The 14,915-nt window shown below is 41.1% G+C and overlaps 1 protein-coding gene across 1 annotated transcript in view; it reads left to right on the forward strand.

The window, feature by feature from the left end:
- Positions 1-14,593, forward strand: part of pigg (phosphatidylinositol glycan anchor biosynthesis class G) — an 83,797-nt gene extending 69,204 nt beyond the window's left edge. The window contains exons 11-13 of the mRNA XM_005916630.3: positions 2,668-2,977; positions 6,605-6,768; positions 13,182-14,593. Coding sequence (XP_005916692.1) covers positions 2,668-2,977; positions 6,605-6,768; positions 13,182-13,419 — 712 coding nt within the window. The 3' untranslated portion in view covers positions 13,420-14,593. The remainder of the gene's footprint in view (positions 1-2,667; positions 2,978-6,604; positions 6,769-13,181) is intronic.
- Positions 14,594-14,915: the final 322 nt, after the last annotated feature.

Consider the following 14,915-nt stretch of genomic DNA (forward strand, 5'->3'; position numbering starts at 1 on the left):
TGGGAGGCTGTGGTTGCTGCTGCACGCAATGTTGATGGTGAACAGATCAAAACACTGACAGAATCCATGGATGGCAGGCTTTTGAGTGTCCTTGCAAAGAAAGGTGGCTATATTGGTCGCTGATTTGTTTTTGTTTTGTTTTTGAATGTCAGAAATGTATATTTGTGAATGTGGAGATGTTATATTGGTTTCACTGGTAAAAATAAATAATTGAAATGGGTATATATTTGTTTTTTGTTAAGTTGCCTAATAATTATGCACAGTAATAGTCACCTGCACACACAGATATCCCCCTAAAATAGCTAAAACTAAAAACAAACTAAAAACTACTTCCAAAAACATTCAGCTTTGATATTAATGAGTTTTTTGGGTTCATTGAGAACATGGTTGTTGTTCAATAATAAAATTATTCCTCAAAAATACAACTTGCCTAATAATTCTGCACTCCCTGTATCTGAAAATTTGATCTATTGGGCTGTAATCGGATTACTAACTTGGCTTTTAAAGATTCATTTCTTTGGTTTGAAATACTCGGGTTCTTTTACAGTGTGCTTTGGATCATTAATAATAATAATAATAATGGATTGGATTTATATAGCGCTTTACAATAGCACTATTCATTCTCTCACATTCACACACTGGTGGAGGCAGCTACAGTTGTAGCCACAGCTGCCCTGGGGCAGACTGACAGAAGCGAGGCTGCCATATCGCGCCATCGGCCCCATGGCCAACACCAGTAGGCGGTAGGGTAAAGTGTCTTGGTGTCTTGCCCAAGGACACAACGACCAGGACAGAGAGCCCGGGGGATCGAACCGGCAACCTTCCGGTTGCGTTTCCCAACCCCCAGCGCCATGGTCGCCCCCCATTATCAGGTTTACAGCATTTTGCAGAATCTGAGCAGACAGCATAGCATAAACACTAGTTTACTGATGGTTTCATCTCTCCATATTTTTTCATTTTCTCTGGAAAACCCTAATCTTGCCTTCTTAATAATAATAATAATGGATTGCATTTATATAGCGCTTTTCGAGACCCTCAAAGCGCTTTACAATACCACTATTCATTCACTCACTGGTGGAGGCAGCTACTGTTGTAGCCACAGCTGCCTGGGGCAGACTGACAGAATCACGCCATATCACGCCATCGGCCCCATGGCCATCACCAGTAGGTGAAGTGTCTTGCCCAAGGACACAATGACCGAGACTGTCCGAGCCGGGGCTCGAACCAGCAACCTTCCAATTACAAGACGAACTGCCAACTCTTGAGCCACGATTGCCTGAGTGTAACCAGTGGTTTGCACTTTTTTGTGAAGGCATCTTAGTTGCAAACTTTGACAGTGATGCATCTACCTTCTCTGGTGTGTTTTTGGCTAGATTTTGTGATTTTTCTGAATGGTTTTTCTTAACCAAGGAAAGAATCTGCACTCAAAATCTTTTGGTGAGCTGACAAATGCATTCATTCTTTTTAAGGACATGGCATAAAGTCTCATAAAGTTTATTTGGTGCATTGACATATTTATTTCATTATATAATATTGAATGTTGCAGCTACCAAATGGAAGTTCAACACTTGGAATCAACTCCAGATCTTTTATCTACTTAATTTGTCATGAAAGATGAAGGGAGCAGGCCTCACCTCACACATTCCCTTCATTAAATGCTTGTCAGTCAAAACTTCAAATACTTTTAAGCCTCTGAAAATGAGTTACTGTGCATAAAAATGGCTCTATTTTCCAAACGGTTAATGAAATACTTTCCTTAAACCCCATGATTAAAGTTCAAAGTCTGCCCTTCACACCACCATCGCACCATTATTAGATTTTAAATAAGAGACATATGGACGTACCTGTGTAACCACCACTGTGTGCTACATATCTGTGTGTTTAAAGCAGAAGTACATATCATCTGATGATAACAGTGAGGACCCAGGGAAAAAGTCAACCTGATATACAGTAGTAGGAGTTTTGTAACTGTGGCAACCCGTATAGTTCATCTCTGAGTTTGGACTTTTCCTTGTCATTACTGGCAAAAGAAAGATGAAAATTATTCCTGAGAAATGTTTTACCATTACAAATCAGCTGTCGTGAAATAACCAAGCCAATTTCAGGAGTAGTGTGTTTAACAGCAACATCAGTATGCTTGCTTCTTACACGCAGCAGTGCTCCACCGAACAAGGACAATTTAGATTAAATGTCACATGACCTTAAAATGTACTCAAAGTATGTTAATAGCATCAAATTATAGCGATGCGGGAACCCCGACAGACACCGTGATGGCGAGGAAGTCTGTTTTCCTGCGGCGATTCGTTCTGTCTTCAAGTCTCATAGCTTTAATAATTAATGTTACATTGACATACTGCATACTGAATGAAGGGAGGGTTATGAGTCACAGAAATGTGAGGAATCCTGTGTAACAAGAGACAGGAATATGAAATTAATTAAAGTGGTGAACTTTAAAAAAAACCCTATTGCAACATAAGATCTAAGTCATTCCCTTTCCTCTTGCCCCCAAACCCCTGATCTTTAACTGCTAAACACTTGGATAGTTACACATCCCAGAGTCACTCGCCACAGTTACTTGAATGATGAATGAGAAGTTTAACAGAAACTCAGTTCAGGCTTCCTGCACATGCAACAAAAGACTCAGTGTTTGATCTTTCTGTTTTTTAGGGGCACGGTGGAAGCTCGCTTTGTTTACGTCTTCATTTTGGGGATCCTCTTCTCAGGCACCAAGGACCTGTTGCGATCCCAGATCATCACAGCAGATGCCAAACTGAAGAGCAGGGGATTATGGGAGATTTACAGTGGCTTGGTTTTGTTGGTTTCGCTGCTCTTCCGTGCTCACAACCTGCCAGTCCTCTGCTGCTGCCTGCTGATCCAGACGCTCATGGCTCAGTTTATCTGGAAGAAACTCCACTATGATGCCGCCCAGACTACCATCATGCACTACTGGTTTGGTCAGGCCTTCTTTTACTTTCAGGTAAGCTGGTTAAAGTTGATTCTTTTTAAATCAAATTATACTGCACAAGTATAATTTGCATTCAGTCTTGTAGAATCTGCATGAATTTGAACTCCTCAAACATTCAACTCTTTATTTTGTTTTGTTGGTTTTCTTCTTTGAAACGTGTAACAGTGAAGCAATGAAGGAGCAGAGGTAGTAAAGGTGGGGGAATTTAAATGCCTGGGGTCAATCGCGTAATGCCACAGACACAAGAGGTGTGCCGAAGAATTGGGTGTCAGAGGTGATTTGTGACTAAAGCAGAGTGACAAGTGAAAGGAAAGGTTTACAAGATGGTAGTGAGACCTGCTGTGATGTATTGTTTGGAGATGGTGGCACTGACAAAAATACAGGAGGTGGAGCTGGAGGTGTGAGGACTTTGGGAATGACTGAGATGGTCAGGATTAGAAATTAGTACCAAGGGGGCGGTTTGGAGACAAAGTAAAGAGAGGCAAGGCTGAGACAGATTGGACGTGTGCAGTGAAGGGACGGTGGATATACTGGATAAAGGATGTTGTAGATGGAGCTGCCAGGCAGGAGGGAAAGAGGAAGACCTGCAGAAGAAGAACATACAGAGGGTCGATGTGACAGAGGTGGATGCTATGGAGAGGGTGAAATGGAGGTAGATGATCAGCTGTGCAGACCCCTAGAGGGAGCAGCCGAAAGACAAAAAAGAAAAGCTCTGTTGTGAAAACATGGATTCTTGGATTAATGCGATTACTTTGTGCCTAAACATTGTTACAAACCAAGCACGTCGCCCCAAAAGTCTCTCCCAACAGAACAATATGTGCCTGTTTCCTCTGGATCCCAGTCTAGTCAGGGATCACAAATCCTGCCAGATCCAAATTGTTCTACTGCATCATCTCATTCATTGTTCTACCTAAGGTTTTTAAAATGGGAGTTTTTTGGGATTGACTTGCTTTTAGAGCCAACATAAAGTGTCCACTAGAAGTATTTGGTACCTTGGCTTTGTTTGTTTTTTAGCCCCAGAGTTTGCCACATGTGGGCCTACAGTGTCCATAATGCTAGTCTGCAAGTTTGTTAGCTCAAGCATTTTTAACCCACTTAAGATCACGAAGAGAGCACTTGAGCAATCCCAAGCCTGAGATCTTGGATCGAAGGATTGCTTGACCTCCTCTAAATTTGTGGTCATGTTTAATGTGAGCGCTATATATACAAAAGAAAATAAGACAAAGCATAATAGGTCTCCTTTGAGCGTATCACCAAACACGTTTTCTTGAGAAACCTTACCCACCTTTCCAAATTAACTTTGACTGTTGTGCTGAGTAGTGAAATTCAGATGCGTGTGTGACGCTGTGCGAAAATCACACCTCCCAGAAATACAAAAGGAAAGCACAGTGAAGAACAAAACAGTCAGCAAGTGTCTTGATTGTAAAAGACATCTAATTTAACGCCCTGTCACAGAGTGTAGCAACATTTACGGAAGCTATCGCCACTGATAAAGTGCTAGATACTGTAATAGGTGCTGTTCTGGGCAGAGGAAGTGTTTGTGTATAAATCATATTACTTTCATCCAGCTCTACCATGAAGGCCAACCGGACCGGCCGCTTCCCGAGGATGTACGATGCCTCTTCCTCAAAGGCTGGAGAGGAAAACCTACCTTTTGATTCGACTTCCACCTACCGCAGATATTTGATTAGCGACTGTGCATTGTTGTCAACAGCAAACCTCCACGTGGTTAACAATTTAATCACCCTCATCACCCCTCGGGTCATTAATGCTGTGATGGGCTCGGGAATAGACCGCCACCAGACAATTTTCCCATCTAAGCATCGAGGCATGTAATTACAGGCATTTGAGCAAAAACGTTCTCGGCGCAGCTGTAACCATAATGGAAGTGTAAGCAGCGACGTACAGTATAAAAGTTAAGCTCGCTGATGTGAAGAATAACCAAAATTATGTCCAATTAAAATCTAATCCGTGAGTACAGAGGATCGGTGTACCGAGTCTGAACTGTAACACATTAACGGTCTTGAAACAGAGTTGCTTTGTTGTGTTTTCCAAAGATTTGTTATGATTTTTGGCAGAAAGCTTTTGTTTCTAAAGTCCATCTCTTTTGGCATTCAAATGCTAGAAAACACAAGAGGATTATGGGAAGTATTCCAGGTAACATCAGCGGCAGACATCACTAGCATTACAATAAATAAAGTGATATCGTCTGTCTCAATCGTTGGGAGTGACGGATTTTTCTCTGGATTTATCGCCGTCCCCCAAAACCAGATGGTCAGCAAGGCAGCAAGGACGATGTTTACTCTTCAGATATGAGCCAGTTTGTGCAAATGTTGCCGCATGAGCAGTGACAAGTTCTGCTTCTGTGGAAAACATGATTCATCAGAGAGCAGAACTGAAAGGTGGGCTTGAATACACAGAGCAACTTAGAGCGCATATTTTTTATTCAGGTGATCAAAACCTTGCTACTCACCACGCACTGTAAGCATTTTTAATTTGAAAGGGTGAAAGTGTGCCGCCTGCTCCTCCTCGATATCGACTCCATTAAGGAACCGCATTAGTCCAGCCACACTCTCCGACACTGTCTTGTGAGAATCAATCTTGTCTATAAAAAAACACGTCTTGCAGTTCTTTTTGTTTTTTTTCTTAAGTGAGACATTTGTTGATGGTGCCAAATGACATTTGAAAGATCGCAGCAGGATTCCAGCAAGCAGAAAATATCCATATGCAGTCTCCAACCTGCTCACTGGTGTCTGCTGTTTGTTTAAAATGGAGCCAGCTGTTAGTGTTTTCCTCCTCTGTGATCGGAGATGTGCTTACAGGAGGGAGACAAATGCTGACTTGATGCTTGTTCTTGTCTGTGGACCGTCATCACATTTGCTTTTAAGAGGAGAGACACTGTTGATATCTGGGCTTCATTTTCTTTACCTGCCACAACAAACAGCGTCCGTTTAAAATGTTATTATCACTTGTTGTGCACAGTGGGGCAGGTCAGTGGCTTGAGTTACAGGAAAAGTGTGAATGCTGTGGTGTTGGGGGGATTTTATAAACCTTAATAAGTTTGAACAGCAATTACTTTTGTTGTGTCCCTTTTTTTTGTAATAAATAAATATATATTTTTTCATTTGAACAAAGTCTTTTTGTCCTTGTAACTGTATTTTGCACTTCCACAAGATTGGGGCTATAAATCCTGATTGCATTGCAGTGATGATATCTTCTAAAGGCTGAGATGAAAAGAAAGTACAACAAAAGTTTTATATTTTCAGTTTACTGCAGACATATTTATCTTGTTCCAGAGAAGCTCAAAATTGGGTGCAAAGTTAAATGAGGGAGAAATCTGTGTTTTGTTTTTCTTTCTTTTTTGTCAAATAAAGAAATAAAATGTGTTTGCTGGTGCATACAGTAGTCTGAGTGCTACTAAGTCCAGCTCCAGACCGAGAGCTGTGTGCGCTGCTCTGGCCAGAGACTGGAAAACAAACAACTGGGCTGCTGGGAAGTGGCCAGAAACTCACAGTAATGATGATAAAGCAAAGCACCAGTTCTTTAGAGCTCTGAAGCACATCCACAGTTCTTTGTTTACTTATTTTTGTCTGTATATAATGTAAATTATTTGAAGAAGATTTCTTTGTGCACCTGCAGGGGAATTCCAACAACATAGCCACTGTCGACATTTCAGTTGGATTCGTTGGACTGGAAAGCTACATAGAAGCACCTGCCATCTTCTTAACAGCGCTCAGCACTTATGCAGGCCCGCTGCTCTGGGCGTGTCACCTCGTCTGCTACCTTAGCTCGGAGAGAGACCGGTAAGTTTCAAGTTAAAACCCACTATTCACTGGTTTTTGGATTAGCATGGTGATTAGCATCATTGCCTCGCAGCAAGAAGGTCCTGGAGTGTGGAGTTTGCATGTTCTCCAGGAACTCTGGCTTCACAGTCTAAGGGGATGTGGTTAGTGGGGCTAGATTAACTGGTAATTCAAAATTCTTCATAGTTGTGAATGTCTGTGTGTAAATGGTTGGCTATGTAAACACACAAAAGAGAAAAAAAATTGCAAACTTTTAGTGTGACTGGAGGTATGCAGGTTTGGAACGAGCTAGAGAGCACTACAAAAATCAGCATCTCGCTCAGAGCTTAAGACAGCTGCTACTAAAAAATGTTCACTCCTAAAACCCCGCATCACTCAGGGTTTTAAATATTCTCCATAGCTTTCCATTTAAAATTCACCCACCAGTGGATTTATACTGTTATTCCCCATGTGTCTCTGTCTGGATGTATTGTTTTAGGATCTCTATACTGTACTTTAGGAGTTTCAAGGTGCTTTTAAAGATTTATGTTAGTATTAGGATACAGAATTAAAAATGATATTTATCGTGATGTCTCGACCCCTGTTTACAAGCTCAGGATGGCTTTTGGGGATTTTACAAATCACTGTTTTATGCGTAATTATGATTGTAACTGCATTTTAATTGATTTGTGTATAAAATGAAAGTGAAGTGAACTGCAGGAACCTTCCTGGTGTGAACTGTTTGTCTTATATTTAATATAACCACACTACGGACGGACAAGCGGTTGTTTTTAAGCGTTGTCGTTAGCAACAACGACGGTAAAACCATCGCGTGGCTCCGCTGTCCGGTTGTTAATTTTCCACATAAACTTTTCACAATAAAGTTGAAGATCATATTGAGATTTTTCAAAATAAACTGAATCAAGTGAAATGCAGAGTGTTTATGGACGAGAAGCTAAAAAGAGCCGTCATGTGCTAAAAAATAAACCTTAGAACAGGCGTTTCCCTGCAGCACGCTGTGTAATAAATACTCAAAGAAAACTGTGGCCGTTTCAGCATATGTAACACTCGACTCCAGGTACACCACGCCCAGCTGAAAACACTTTAACCAAGTCGAGTTGCCCGAGATTCACAGAATTTACAGAAAATGTAACATTTTTATGATGCATATCGTTGTCGGGACGATAAATGTCTCATATCGGGATATGAGATTTTGGTTATATTGCACAGCCCTAACAGTCACAGTAAAGACCATAAATATTAGAGTGAAAACCCCAACAGTCCCCCTGTAAGCAGTCACTTGGCAACAGTGGGAAAGAAAAACTCCCTTTAAACAGGAAGAAACCACCAGCATAACCAGGCTCCCCCCTTCTTGGCTTCAAGGATTGCTCGATCTTGTATGTGCTCCTGGTGGCATGACCGTAACCTGAATAGCTAAAAGAAAAGGATAAATGGTTGAAGCATCCAGCGTCTGTGACGAGCTGGTAGTCGTTTCGATTCCATAATCCAAAGTCATGCACAGCAATTCTATACGTAAGTCCTACATGATCGAAGTTTCCACTGTCAGCTGGGTTGCATAAAAACATTGTTGTAATCACTTTTTATATAACCGAACGTTTGAAACGACGCCCAGTTTGTAATCCATTCATGAGAAAACATTTGGAACATTGGTAGGTGTCACTGATGGAGAGGCACTTGTGGTATGTCAGCCAAAGCTTTGGGCGCAGCCGCTCTGCGTTATAACCAAATTCAAACACACTCCTCTCTCTCACTGTCTTTTGTGCCCTCTGTGCCAGCACCGCCACACACCAGCATCGCTATTACAGTTACTTTTGACTGTTGTTTGTTTGTTTCATACTTTTTCAGCCTGTGGGTGGGACAGTGCTGGCGCGCAGAAATGCTATGTTAATTAGTTTACTCGTGGCAACGAGGAGCGTTCCTTGGAGGGTATCAAAGATGCATGTAAACAGCTTAACCTGCGGAAGACCTCCACTGGAGAGGGGCCAGTAGCTGGGCTGCTGTATGTGTGTGAAAGCAGCCAATAACTACCGCTTCCTCTCAGCGTGAGGCCTCTGCACAGCGCTGAGTGATGAGGTCTGTGGCTGGGCAGCAGCTGCCCTGCTGATAGAGCCAAAACTAAAATGCTATTTTAATGCAGACAAAAGATACTGTTTGTGTAAAAAGAATCGTTTTAGCCTGCCTCCTATGTTATAATGCCAGCAACTAAAAAGCGGAGATATATATGCAAGTCTGCTGCCTTGAGATATAAAGAAATCTTACTTTATGTAATAAAACGTGTGAATTTTGTTGGCACAAAGAATGCATAGAAATTAGACTGTAGAGGGTGAAAATACCCATACATGATTTATATGCTTAATAGTCCTTGATCCCACATTTGAATAAGCTGTGTTTAACATTTCAGTAGTTGAGACGGTCTTTGATTAAAAAGTTCCATCCTTCTGAATTGTTTTTTTTTTTTCTTTTTGCTGCTTTCAGCGGGGTATAAAAATGAAAAATGTGATCCAGTAGTCCAGCACTGTGGTCGGTTTTGTCTCGACCTTTCGTTTAGTACTGATGTGTCATCAAAAAAGCCACGTAGTGTCCATCACAGTGTTTTTGGAGAACATCTGGTCATACATCCACGGGAATCTCACCCTAAGTGCTCTAAATAGGTCGGAAATATCAACATAAACTGATTTTATCCTGCAGTCGAGTATCACACAAACACACGCACAGCAGCAAAGGAAAATTACTTTACGTGATCCAATAAAAGCATGATACCTGAGATGTCTAGTTGTAATTATTGCATTTACAGTAAGTTGAAAATAGCTCCTGAAAACGTTGCTTCTGAGAAAGCCCGTTCAAACGCAGCACCTGCATTGATCGGTTGTAAACTTGAACCTAAACTGGAGCAATGAAAGCAGGCGGTAAATTCCATTTAGATCGACGGCGTAATTGCAGCCAGTTATGGGATTTGGTGCCTGGCAGCCTCGCCATGTTCACTGTGGTTTTATCCTCTGAATAGCCAAGTGGGAAACCCATCAATTTCATATGTAGGCTGTAATGAACGCTGCAGCCTCTGGAGGGGGTTAACACCGCCCAGCTGATGGTAAACATCACACACTGCATTCCAGTGCAAAAAACTTTCCTGCTTGTCATCACTCATCCACAAAAGACTTACCTCTAATAGGTGCTCAGAGGTACTCTGACTAATGGCGCTAAAATAATCTCAGTTAGTTTAAAATTCACTCTGCAGCGTCAGCAGCTGGAACACGAGGCTTGTACTGGAAGTCCTCATCTGCTGAGTAATGACATCAAACTAAATCATTATTTACACACAGTGTGTTTTTCTTTGTCTTAATCCACTGTAGGTTTTGTAATCTGTGAGATTTCATTCATTCAGCATAAGGCACATTCATGCTGATTTATTTCTAAGACACTTTGCAAGAGTGACAAGTGTCAGTCTCTCAGCATCTGCATGCTCGTGAGCTTTAAGGTGAAATGATTTACTGAAATAGATTGTAGTTAAAAACGAGACAAACTGTAAAGTGAAGTGTTAGGAAGGTGTTTTTTGAAGGTTAGGTCTGATATTAGGGGTAAAGTTAGAATTAGGTTAGAGTTTAACACACGGAGCCAAACAGACATGCTTGTAAATATATTTGTGGCCCTTTCCTTGCACACAGAGTGGAGCAGGCTACGGTCACAGCTTTGCTCAGAGAGCAGCTTTTAGCCAAAACATGAGAACCATTTACCAAAAAATCCTCAAACTTGGCACTGATTTACTCTCAGCAACGCACCCACCAAGAGTGAAGCAGATAAACATGTTAACTTGGGTAACAGTTACAGTTAGTTTCTCACAGCATTAGTACAATGAGCCTTAGTTACACCCTTAGCGATTTTGTAAACTGTCAGTTTTTATAGGTATTGTTCACAGGTTTCACAGACTGTCTGTGCGTTCTCGTGATCCACCTTAGAGGTCGCCTATGAGGCAGCACACAGAAATAGACCCCAAGATGTTTTGATATGAGCAACTCTGTGGAAGTAGGCGTAACAGCAAACACAAACAGAGAATGGTGGCGTTCAGTTTTCTATTTCCCCATTTTTTTTATGCAGCTTTATATTTCTACTTTACTGTGACATGACATGCACCAATTTCATTTCTCTCTATCTGAGAGACTTTGTCAGTCATAGTTTTAAAAACGAGTCCATTAGGGCAGCAAAAGCAACCAGACATATTTAAATATATCATCTCAACCTCTTACTGTGATGTTAAAAAGCAGGAATATGTTCATATTATTATCTATAGTGCCTGGAAATATCCATTAGAGCTTCCAGGGGTAGTTTTTAGTTCAGTGTTGACAGGCTGTGCGTACTGTAGTCTATCTAGCATGCCAGCAGTTTGGATTGAATGACAATAATGGGTGTTTTCAAGTGTCGTGGTAGCTGTTTTCACTTCCAAAGAAGTGGTTTATGTCACTTTGGAGATGTTTGAAATGTGTCTGTACACACAGGGTTTCACCAGTCATCAGTCCATCACAAGCTTTGTGTGTAAAGCTTTTATCAGGCTGGTGTAGCTAAAAGCATAAGAAGCAAGAGCACATGGCTAATTAGCATATCATGCATAATGCAGGCTACTGAAGCTACAGTCACTCGGGCTATATTGATACACATGCTGTTTACACCAACGCTAAATGTAATGCAAGCAAACACTCAGGTAAACTGTGCGTGTATTCCCACTAGAATGCTTGGCTAACATGCCTGTAGCTGCTTTGCAGTTCACTACAGCGATGAAGTTTTCTGCACCTTTTTTATGCAATAATTACATGACACCAAGGATATTTTAATCTTGTTACAAACCTAGTGTTTCCAATTAAAAGTAATCAACTCAAGTCAAGAGGAGGTCACAGCAGCGACACTTTGCAGCAGTAAAGTGTGATAGTTAATATGTCTAAATTCAGGTACTTCCATCTTTACAGTGTCATCAAATACTCAACGATCATGGGAAAAAGAAATGTCCTGTGCAGACATGTGAAAACTAACTACACCCCATGATTCAGTAGCTTGTAGAACCACCTTTCGCAGCAGTAACTTAAAGTAATTGTTTCCTGTATGACTTTATCAGCCTCTGACATCACTGTGGAGGGATTTTGTGCCGCTCTTCTTTACAGCCATACATTTATACACAGCTCTCTTAAGTTCTCACCACAGCGTTTCATCAGGTCGATGTCCGAACTTTGACTGGACCTTTGCAGCTCCTTGATTCTTTTCTTGTTCAGCCATTCTGGTGTAGATTTGCTGCTGTGCTTGGAGTCATTGTCCTGTTGCATGAGCCACTGTGGGCCAAGCTTTAGCTGTCAGACAGATGGCCTCGCATTTGACTCTAGAATACAGTGGAACCCCGGCTTACGAAGACCCCATTTAACGAAAAATTCAACTTACGAAGGCACTTAACGGCAATATTTCTTCCCCGTGGTACGACAAAATGCCCGTGTAATGAAATAGATAAAATAGAAAATTTTAAAAAATTAAATTAAATTACATAATGTTATGTACATGTACACGTACGTATGCATGCATTGCATACGTATGCTTTCTTCAACCTCCACCACTTCCACCTCCACCAAGAACTTCGTCTTCAGACTCTACTAAACAAAGACTGAGTTTCTGAAAATGTTAGCTTCCACTAAGTAACATGATGTGGCTTTTGGAGATTTTAATAATGTTTATTCAAATGATTTCTGCCTCTACAACTGAGGAAAGCGCAGTAACAATGATACACACAAGCCTTTTATTTTCTCTGTTATCCACTGAGTCGTAAAACGTGATTATCAGTATTGGTCAGTCTTTGATCCACTCGTGTGTTTCTATCTATCCATCTGCTAACCGGTCTACCTAGCATGTCACCTACTCCTTTGGTTTGCCTTCCTGTCTTGTGAAAAGACTTAAAGTTCCTCCCCCTCAGCTGGGACTCTGCCTGCTGTAATGAAGAAGATCCCTTAGCAAACCGGCGCATGTGTTTCAGTGTATTACAGACAGAGTCTTTTGTATATCTGTGCGTGTTTGGCTTTACATCATCATCGTCTCCTAATCTCCTCGCGCCATCCCATCTTGCAGGTTTTAGAGTCATTAACTTCTTTATCAGAATTTGCCAGCAATCCGCATTACTGTGCCAAGATAATTGGATCAGAGTCTTCTCCTGGGTACATGTGTAAAGGAAAAAATGCGAAATTGTGGCCTCTGCTATGAATCACTGAGCAATCTGCATTTTTAGCGAGTCAACTTCATCACGACAAACATAAAGCAACTTCGGATGACCTTGGCTTACATCAAAACTTTTCTACACAGGAAGTTTTGACTATTATCCACAGTACAGTCGCCTGCTTTGCTCTCTGCAGTGCATCTTCCTCTCTGATGAATCCTTTTCCTCTCCACAGGAGCCCGGTTGCAGTCGGCCATGGTTGCTACTGTTTGGCCCTGCTGAGGTCTGTGCCAGCCGCAGCCTACATAGTGCTGGTAACTGTTCTGCGCTATCATCTCTTCATATGGAGTGTCTTTTCACCCAAATTACTGTACGAATCCATGCATCTCCTGCTGACTGCAGGAGTCTGTCTCTTCTTCATCACCATGGAACAAAGCCCCAGCTCAAGTAAGTCTTGGGAAGCCAAAGACTGAAAATCCCCCCTAAAGGATCAGACTTGGTCTTATACTGTGTGGGACTTTCAGCCTGATCCACGCTACAGTGTACTCACCTTCACTCTCTAAGTTAATTCTGTTCACATTATGTGAATAGATGTTTGTGAACTCTGTTGCAAAAAATACTTCGGGGATGCACTTTTAATGTATTTTTGAGAAGCATATTTAAATATTTAATTCTTTTCCAAAAAGAAAAGTGTTGAAGAGGATAAATAAAAATGAGATCATGTAAAGATTTTAGAGGCTTTTTTTTTTTTTACATACCTCAGGGATGAGTGTACAGTGAGCAGCAACGGCCGCTTTGACTCCATGATTAATTGAATGACTTTGATGTTACACTGGAGAGCTTGATGTGAATGTGCTGTGAGCATTTGATAATACTTGTTTTAGTCTCGACTTGCACCCTCATAGTTGTTTTCACTTATTCATGCTGAGCGTTATAGTGGTGAAAATGTACAGACTAATGCTGAGAAATATGCGATGTCACTAAAGTGAAAAAGATCTTACTTAACGGTAGTTTGAGCACACGCGCAAATACTAATGATTATGACTCAGTTCCATTTAGCTGCTTCAGTTTCAGTCACGGGACCTGATTTTTCTTTCTGAAAATCTTGTGAATGCGATAACTTGAGAACAAAGCAACGTAGATTTTGATTTGATACTATAGGCGTGTTTTCTAGGAGGCTGGCAGTTGTCCGAATTGTTCGCCTCTATGGTAGAGATCAAATACTGGAAATACCTCCTTAGATATTTTGCCATCTGTGTTCTTACCACGTTGTTTCATGCAGGCTATATGAATGTGAATAACCAACCTTTTTACTAGATGGAGTTTAAAACTATATACCACAACAATCACAACAATAAAATGATTAGATTAATAATAAAACTTATTCCTGCTGAAGAATCAATTTGCTTTTCCTTTATTAAGTCTTTGATCATCTCTTAAGTAAAACTAAATAAGATGGACTTTATTTATTCCAAAAGTTAGAAAGTTACTGTGAAAAACATGAAACCAACCTAGCTGTTTTTTATATTGGTGACTAAATTTTTTGTATATAGCGCCAAATCACAACAATAGTTACCTTGAGGCACTTTATATTGTAAAGTAAAGACCCTACAATAATCCAGAGAAAACCCCAACATTCAGCTGACCCACTATAAGCAAGCACTTGGTGACAGTGGGAAGCAAAAACTCCCGTTTAACAGGAAGAAACTTCCAGCAGAACCAGGCTCAGGGAGGGGCGGGGCCATCTGCTGTGAGCTGTTGTTTGTTTTATATCACAAAACAAAACAGCTCAGAAAAGTCAAACATACACAAGAGAAGTTACACAGAAACATGAGATTACATCTCTGACCCGACCCACTCTGAGACCTCCAGAATCCCAGTCCATCCATGTCGCTGCAGTGCTTTATGAACTCTGCTCACTGCGTTTCCTTTGGGCTTAGTACGGACAAGTTTGATGAACTGATTGTCT

Source organism: Haplochromis burtoni, unplaced genomic scaffold (genome assembly GCF_018398535.1).
Source record: "Haplochromis burtoni strain Fernald_Lab_line unplaced genomic scaffold, NCSU_Asbu1 Contig_19, whole genome shotgun sequence".
Lineage (NCBI taxonomy): Eukaryota > Metazoa > Chordata > Actinopteri > Cichliformes > Cichlidae > Haplochromis > Haplochromis burtoni.